Raw genomic sequence first — 9190 nt, 5'->3', positions numbered from 1 at the left:
ATGTTAAACTCAGAGCTACCAAGTCGAAGCGTACCTATTGTCATAACTGAGGCAAGTGTTTGCATTGCATTGTGCATCATAAGCATTATTGGAAACAGTCTGGTTTGTATAGCAGCACACAGAAACTCAAACCTGCGATCAACCACCAACCTGTATATCATTGCTTTAGCTGTCAGCGATCTGCTGTGTGGAATAGTACAGATGCCGCTAACTTCTGCCACGCTTATCATCGGTAGATGGGTCTTTGGCGACACCCTATGCCAATTTCAAGGCTTTGTTGATTTATTTGCCTATAATATTACCCCAGCAACCCTTGGTTTGACAGCGTTTAACCGCTACATGAAAATTGTAAAGACAAGCCATTACAAGAAGATTTTTTCGCCCCGCAGATCTAAGATATGGTTGAGTTGCTTGTGGCTTTCCCTTGCACTTTACCTGCTGATTGTCCGTGTCACAAATTGGGCTAAAATCGATTTTATTCAAGGCTTCGCACTGTGCGGCATTAATTACCCAACCAGTGAAAGTCAAATCTTTAATTATTGCATCGCTATTGGATTACTTTTTGTCTTACCGTTGTGTGTCGGCATTTTCAGTTATTATAAGATATTTCTGAAAACCCATGAGCATCGACAGAATGTGGTGTCATCGCTACGGAACTGTACTGACAATACTGCAGTAAGCAACACAATGAAAGAAATAAAGCTTACTCGAATGTTGATCCTTGTGGCAGCGGGATTTTTGTGCTGCTGGATACCAATGTGGGCACTTGTCCTCTGGTTTAGTTTTTCCCCTGAGACCAGCTCAAGAATTACAACATTGCTTGTCACTTTTTTATTTAATTTGAGTGCTTCAATCAATCCTATTATTTATGCTTTCACAAATGGCGAGTTCCAAAGGGAATTTCGCAAACTGCTCTGTTGCCGCCGTGAAAGACCAATAATTGTGCCAAAGAAAGCTGCTGCGTTTACTGGTAACGACCTCGTCGAACGAGAGGAACAAGAAGCAAACTTTTAAGTCCAATGGATTTGTGTTAATGAAACATCCTCTTTTGAAATCAGGAAGGAAAAGTTATTCCATTTTTTTTTTCTTATTTAGTTATTGTTTGTCAAAGCAAGCTTCTTAGATGTCGAAAGCTGTGTTGCTCGCACCAATCAATTATAAATTGTTTATGGTGATGTCTCCTTGCCAAATGCTGAGAGGATGACATCAGTTCACTTTTAAATTTTGGATGAGTTGCGAGTACAAATTGAATAGATTTTACCATTCCTGCGATGAAATTGTGAGGAACCTAATTGGAATACCAAATTGAATAATCTGATGGCAAGCAAAGATCGTTCCTTTTGCTTCTTCGGAATTTTCTATTTAAACGTCAAAGCATTTGTCATAATTGGTTAGATAAATTTAATTAGAAGTGAAATTTATTCGACTTTCTGTTTGTGAACAGCCAGCCACTAAAGCAGAATAACTTACCCTGAGTTTCTCTTTCTGATGCCTGTGGTGTAATCAGCAAATTACTTGCGATACTCGAACATAGGATTTTTTCTAAACTCATAATAAATTAGCACATAATGCTTTTAGTTGATTGAAGGTGACGCTCTGTCGTTTATGAAAAACTACGAGATGACCAGAAAAGCGGAGAGAGGTATGAAAAATAACTTATATTGCGAGCTTTAAAGTGATGATATGTGCAAAGCAACGTTTTTCTGGGAGGAAATAAATAGAATTTGAAAAAGCAGCCAGCAAAGAGATAAAACTTGGCGCCTACAGCTGATAACAATATTAATGACGTAACAGTGATAAGAAATAGCTCGCAACGATACCTGCAAGACTTTCTACGTCGACGAAATAGTTTCTGAGTGTATTTTAAGATGGAAAGCATGTTAGAGGGAGATTTTATTCGTCAAATGTCAAATATAACTGCTAAGGACCCCTGTAGATGGCCTAAAGGTTTCGTGCGCCCTCCCCATTTTTTGTCCGTTTTTCAAGGTTAGGCACACTTATTTTATATCATAGTATTGCCCTTTGTCTTTTGATTTTTTCTTGTCGTTGTCGTTTTCGTTGTCGTTGTCGTTGTCGTTGTCGTTGTCGTTGTCGTTGTCGTTGTCGTTATCGTTGTCGTTGTCGTTGTCGTTGTCGTTGTCGTTGTCGTTGTCGTTGTCGTTGTCGTTGTCGTTGTCGTTGTCGTTGTCGTTGTCGTTGTCGTTGTTGTTGTTTTTTTTTTGTCGAATTTTTTGTTAATTTTGTTTTTAAGTTTTTCATATCATTTGCATCTATTTTTCTTATTTTAAAAAAGTGAAGAAATGAGTGCGCCCACTGCAAGACATTATTTATCCGGACTGATGTAAGGGTTAGGGCTGAAATTGTATGGGGATTTAGAATAAAGTTGTACATCTACGCAATGTAAAATACTTCTCTTAACCTTATATTTTGTGCAAGATATTCTTATCTATATTTCGGTGCGCTCTCCCTACTTAGCTTATTATTCGAAAGTCATATTTAAGCGTTTTTTTGTTTTGTTTTTTTTTTTTTTTGTCGATTCAACGAAAAGGATTGTAATAATAAAATTCCTACTGGCGCAAAGTTAAGCTTTTGGGCTCTATTGGGATGTAATTTTTATTTAGTTTGGTTAAGGTTGTAAAAGAATGAAGAGTCACATACCTTTACAACTTTTTATGGAAATTTGGTCTCGCTTTTGCCCTTAATTTCTCAAAGGTGCATGCTCCTTGAAAGTTTCTAATGATATTGACCAATGTATCTTATCAATGGTGCCTAGTTTGAATAAACTGATATAAAGTTAAATTTTAATTTAATGATATACACACCGTATCAGAACCGAAACCACCAACACCCTTCCTTCCCATAGGAAAAAAAAAACCAGAACCTGGTAATTTCTTCGTATAGGAAAATATACGAATGCACGCCTTTTATTAAGACCCCATTCACACCAGCAAAAAACGTTCAATTTGAACGGGATTTAGCGTGATGAAATTCAGACACAGAGAACTGAAAAATTGAACTTTCAATAGTATTTAAGTAATCGCTGACTTGTAATTTCATCGTGCTAAACTTGAAGTCGACAGATGTTGGTTTAAGATTCTTCTATGAAAAAAAAAATTTAAATCGTGTTTAAGAAAACTGCTTAAAACATTTTTAAGCTTTGTTGTGAATTGGGTATTAGTTGCATGGGAAGGAAATGATGAAGCAGTAGGCGAATTAAAACGTTTGACGCAAACCTGCATCCCAAATATGCTTTCTCCTAAATAAACTCACAATCATCAGAATGAATAAACGGCTCATCAAAAATCATTATCACTAATCTATTCATGATTCCCTGATAGCAATTAAAATTTCAAGTGTTATGTTAGAGCCTCAAGCATCTTTTTTAATAGTTGAGTGGCCATGGCTTGGAACTCTTGGCCCCTATCCATCGGATAGTGAGGTTCTATGAGTACGTAAACTCCACATGTAACAAGTAATTTACCATAAATAAAAGATTAATTTACACTTTACCAGCCTCAAAATGTGTTATCAAGGCGTCAATTTTTAAGACAGCTATACGCAAAGAAAACCTTAGTGAGTCCCGTGAGGATCGTCGGTTGTCAGAAAATTTAAAGTCAGTTCATTATAACATAGCTAGTAAATTTGTCTAATCAAATTCAATTGCGTGAGCGTGCTTCATATTCCTATTGTGCACGCTCATGACGTCAGCAAAAAAATCCCTCGAGAAAAAAATTTCTCCGCAATTTTTACTATTAAAAAACTGGTTAAGACTTCGGCGGTAATTTAAGCCAAACATGGAAACAAGATCGTTTACAGCGAAGCGAAATGTTTTCCTGAAACAAAATTATCAACGCACTGAAGCGTAGCAGATGGAATGTTAAACCTTTTACAATATTTAAACCATTGGGTTGGAAATTTTCAAGAAGCTAGAGTTGCTCGCGGTTACGCCTAAAGCAACTCATAGGCATCTTTCGTGCTCTCCAAACTTCCCGCGTGCTTCATATCTCGATGAACGCACGCTGACGTATGAACCAATTGTTATTTTTCACAAGTATGCCACTCCTTGACAGCTATGCTACAATAGGGATAAAGAAAATTTGTTTCACTTCACGTGTTCGTGAAAGACAAGCGGACAAAAACATAAACTGACCTACAGTAGTGAGCAGAAATGAGAAAATAGCCACGTTCACGCTCTTCGATGAATCGGAATTTTCTGCTCTGACTCGAAAAAGGAAGGAAGAGTTTTTATCGTAGAATCTTTTTTGTGGTAGTTCCCGCGCACGCCAGCCTATCGCGTCCTATTTAAGTAAAAACATACTTTTCGAAATATTAAAAAGTTATTCAGGGTCATTTGATAAAATGCTTCTTGACTGAGTCAAGTCATACATAATCCCAATTTACACATATGAAGTTACCGCTTTTCCCAGGTTAGAAATCTTTATTAAACACCGCAGTTTATATGATAGTTTCCATTAATCAGTCGGACCAGCTGAATTTTCACAACTTCAGTGTTTTTCTTGCAAAATGACAGTTTTCTCAAGAGCTTGAGGGCTATGCCGAATAATAAACAATTCATTCTTTTTAATACCTCGCCTTTCAACTTACCACCTGCTACAAGTTACACGTGACAATAGGCCAGATATGTAACTAATAAAAATGCTAATGAAAATTCGCAATCAAGCTTACGCAAGTAAAGAGTAATTTTCTGGGGTTATCTTTCAATGAAAAAGACGAAGTATTTCGAAAACGGTAAACTTATATGCACTTCGGCAGAATAAAAAAACTTATTTTTTTCATGAAATTATAGTCAAACATACAGATGTTTCAGTCTTTATTGCATTTGTTTAGGCTTTCGTTCAGCAATGTGTGTTTTGCAGACGTCAGTATGAGGAAGTTAAAAATACATCAAACGCTCTTGGCCCTTCCGCTGTTACCTTAAAAATGGGCATAGGCAAGGAAGGGCCTTTCTTACTCTGAAAGTTTATAGAAAATGAACAGAAATTGTGGTATTTAAAAGGAAAAAGGCATTTTGCATTAAGAAGAACCTCAATTTGGATGAGGTAATCGTGAACTTCGGAGACAAAGTATAAAGTAGCCACTTCAATACCGTTTTTGGGAAATTTTCCTGTGGAATTAAGGTTAGTTACAGATAATATCTCCAGTAATACTTTTTTTGCTTTTTAAACCTGATTTTTTTAGCTCGAAAAAAAAGCCACACTCTCTGCACTGTGACAGGTAATGACAAGGAAGTTTGACCGCGTTGAGCCGTCCCATATTCTTCTGTGATCTCAATTGTTTCATCGAATCTCAGCGTAAGGTAAAGCTTTCGCTAGGTCTAATTAGAATCATCAGTGAATGCTTAAACTGGCAAAAACTTTTGCTTGGATCGCGGACAGTACACATAATTGTCACAAACTCCTCGCATAGGAAAATTCGAAGTACGCAACTAACTCGCCGCCAGCTGTCCCTTGAAGCAAATAAAATGAGAACTTTAATGTTCTTTACTAGAAATTTTGAGAAATTTGGTCGAGCTCTCTGATTCTTATCGTGAGACAAAGTTTAAAGCTAACGGCACCACAGATAAATTCAGCAGCACATTCGTGACTTTATCAATCATCGAAGTAAGATGATTATTTGTCCTAAAATATTTTTGGTGTGGGAAACAGGGAGCGAGGTAATCTTCGAGCGAAACGTTCAATTACTAAAATAATTTATCTAGGCGACAAAAGTGTGAAGGAAACCCTATAAATGATAGGCAATTATAAACTTGAATTATATATGCAAATTAACGTCCTTCTGTAACAACAAAAACATAGAGATACGGAGAAAATATAAAAGTAATATGAATTGACGCCTTCAGCTGATATGTTTGATCCAAGCTTCATGAGAAGTAAATGTGGAAACAGACTAGTGGAACTTTTCGGCAGACTGGTGTTAACGACAATAATAACAATGATAATATTAACAATGATGAAGAAAACGATGATTATAATGGTGATCACAAAATAGCAAAACAGGAACAAAGAAACAGAGAAAACAGGTTTGACGGCTTACGTTTATCTTCAGACGTTCGCTTGTCATTAATACTGTTTCTAATTTGAATAAATTGTAAGTAGTTGCTTACGTCTACATCAACAAAATACTCATTGCATGTACAGAGTATATGGATAACTTATATCAGTGGGAGATTAAAAAAAAATCCGTTGATTGCAAAGGGAGACAATACAACTGTACAAGTTTAAAACTCGAACGGAAATATTAGATATGTTTATTTTTTCCGTTGAGAAATAACTTGCGGTTTGGACATACAGAAGAATTGGAAACGCATGCTAAATTATACACTTGTATTTAACCTACAAAATGGAAAAGAAAGAAAGAAAGAAAAAAAAGGTAGTACGAGATTCTCTAGCAATACAGTCACTCGATCAGGAACGATTATTTAGCATATAGAAATGCGTAGGCATTTTACGAGTTACTAGTATGATGTTTATATTCAGCGTATTCTTCACTTGTCGTTCAAGTTGAAATATGAGGGTAGTATTCAAAGCAATTATATGTTAAGGACGTTATGTGATTGTAACGCTGCCGTTAATCTTCATACAGTGAGGTTTATGAAGACGGTCTTCATAAACCTCACTGTTCCCTGGCTTGGTATTGGATAAACTTACAATTCGAGAAGACGAGACTACGTTGGGTCACGCGGTTGAAAAAAAAAAAGCCAATAAATAAACGAATACATAAATAGATAGATGATTACAAGTATATTTCGACAGTTCACAAACCCTGAGAGCGAATGAAAGGTGCGGGTGATGTAGTTTGCCGGGAAAGAGGGATATCCATTATTTTCACCAAATTAATTTTCATCTCTGTTCATTTATTTGTTTATTCATTTATTCAATTAATTGCTTTTTAATTTCTTCTATTTTCAGAAGGTGCCATGTCAAACTTAGAGCTACCAAGCCGAAGCTTACCTGCCGTCATAACTGAGGCAATTGCATGCGTTTCATTGAACACCACAAGCATCATTGGAAACAGTCTGGTTTGTATAGCAGCATACAGAAACACAAACCTGCGATCAACCACAAACCTGTATATCATTGCTTTAGCGGTCAGCGATCTGCTGTGTGGAACAGTAGGAATGACGTTAGCTTCTGCAACGCTAATCATCGGAAGATGGGTCTTTGGCGACGCCTTATGCCAATTTCAAGGCTTTGTTGATATGTTCACCTCTCACGTGACCCCAGCAACACTTGGTTTGACAGCAATTAACCGCTACGTGAAAATTGTAAAGACGAGCCATTACAAGAAGATTTTTTCGCCCCGCAGATCTAAGATATGGCTGAGTTGCTTGTGGCTTTCCCTTGCACTTTACCTGTTGATTGCCCGTGCCACAAATTGGGTTAAAATCGATTTTATTCAAGGCTACGCAATGTGCTCCTTTCATTACCCAACTAGTGAAAGTCAAATCGTTCATTATTCCATCACTGTTGGATTACTTTTTGTTTTACCGTTGTGTGTTGGCATTTTCAGTTATTATAAGATATTTCTGAAAACCCATGAGCATCAACAGAATGTAGAGTCATCGCTACGGAACCGTACTGACAATACTGCAGTAAGCAAAACAGTGAAAGAAATAAAGCTTACTCGAATGTTGCTCCTTGTGGCAGCGGGATTTTTGTGTTGCTGGATACCAATGTGGGCACTTGTCCTCTGGTTTCGCTTTTCCCCTGCAACCAGCTCAAGAATTACAACATTGCTTGCCACGTTTTTCTTTTATATGAGTGCTGTAATCAATCCCATTATTTACGCCTTTACAAATGATGAGTTCCGCAGGGAGTTTCGCAAACTGCTCTGTCGCCGCCGTGAAAGGTCAAGAATTGTGCCAAAGAAAGCTGCTGCGTTTACTAGCAACGATCTCGTCGAACGAGAGGAACAAGAAGCAAACTTTTGAGTCTAGCGAATTTGTGTCAGTAAGACATCCTCTTTTAAAAACAGGACGCAAAAGTTATTCTATTCTTTTTTATCTTTTTTATTACGGTCGCTTTGTTTTTTTTTTTTGTTTCTTTTTTTGCTGTTTTTTGCTGTTGGTCGGTTTTGTTTTTTTTTTCTACTATGCTTGGGCTCAAATTTCTCAAAGAGGCAGACACGAGGGGAACTAGTCGGATAATTTATATACGCCTTAAAAAAGAGAAAGTAGTAAGAGAGTGGGAGAGAGAGGGAGAGAGAGAGAGAGAGAGAGAGAGAGAGAGAGAGAGAGAGAGAGAGAGAGAGAGAGAGAGAGAGAGAGATATCGCAGAAGGCGCCTTTTTGAAATTTCAAACAAACCTGAATAAAAAAAATCAAATTACTGGCCTCGACTTGAGTAGTTTCTTTTGAGGTGCTAATTTAGTTATTTTTTTGCCATAGAAAGCTTCTTAGATGTCGAAGGCGGTGTTGCTCGCATCAATCAGACCCTGCTGTCTAATACTATAAACTATTTATGGTGACTTCTCCTTGCCTAGTGCTGAACACGAGAAGACGACATCAGTTCACTTCTAAATTGTGGAAGGGTTGTGAGTAAGAACTGGATAGATTTTGCTATGCGTGAGCTGAAAATACAATGAATTGCAATTGAATTTGAATACCAGATTGAATAATCTAATGGCAAGCACGATGATAAAATCGTTCAGTATAACCTTTTGCTTCTTCAGAATTTTTCTATCTATAATGTCAAAGCTTTTTCAGATCCAAGGGCTTGATGATTAAATGGAAAACAAATTAATTTTATTCGACTTTCCGTTTGTTAACAGCCAGCTTCTAAAGCAGAATAACTTTCCCCTGAGTTTCTCTTTTTGATGCCTGTGATGTAATCAGCAACTTATTCGTTATCATCGAACATAGATTTTTTTCTAAACTCATAACAAATTGGCACAAAATGCTTTTAGTTGATTAGAGGTGACACCCAGTCATTTATGAACAACTACAAGAGGACCAGAAAAACCCCAGTTCGCAAAGAAAAAAATGAAAGTTGCGGTTGAAAGAGTGCAATAACCTTTGGAGATATTTCACCCAACCATTTCCATGAATAATTTTCCATATGCGCGCTTTCATTTGCAACCATGATTACAGCATAATTAATAGCCGCCTACTAAGAACGTTATAGGATATTTCGGAATCAGTTGCACAAGTCTTTTACACTTAACAAAGAATC

General features: G+C 37.0%; 2 protein-coding genes across 2 annotated transcripts; both read left to right on the top strand.

The window, feature by feature from the left end:
* LOC149049298 (histamine H2 receptor-like) lies at window positions 1-4135 on the top strand. Its single transcript, XM_089201320.1, has one exon. The coding sequence runs from the start codon at window positions 1-3 to the stop codon at window positions 1012-1014; it is 1014 nt and encodes a 337-aa protein (XP_089057446.1). The 3' UTR covers window positions 1015-4135.
* Window positions 4136-4907: 772 nt separating this feature from the next.
* On the top strand, window positions 4908-8204 carry LOC149049297 (octopamine receptor beta-1R-like). Its single transcript, XM_089201319.1, has 2 exons — window positions 4908-5138; window positions 6930-8204. The coding sequence occupies exon 2, from the start codon at window positions 6938-6940 to the stop codon at window positions 7949-7951; it is 1014 nt and encodes a 337-aa protein (XP_089057445.1). The 5' UTR covers window positions 4908-5138; window positions 6930-6937; the 3' UTR covers window positions 7952-8204.
* Window positions 8205-9190: the final 986 nt, after the last annotated feature.

This window comes from Pocillopora damicornis, chromosome 3 (assembly GCF_964200805.1).
Source record: "Pocillopora damicornis chromosome 3, jaPocDami1.2, whole genome shotgun sequence".
NCBI classification, from domain to species: domain Eukaryota; kingdom Metazoa; phylum Cnidaria; class Anthozoa; order Scleractinia; family Pocilloporidae; genus Pocillopora; species Pocillopora damicornis.
The sequence above is the reverse complement of the archived record's forward strand: the minus strand, read 5'-3'. Positions and strand labels throughout refer to the sequence as shown.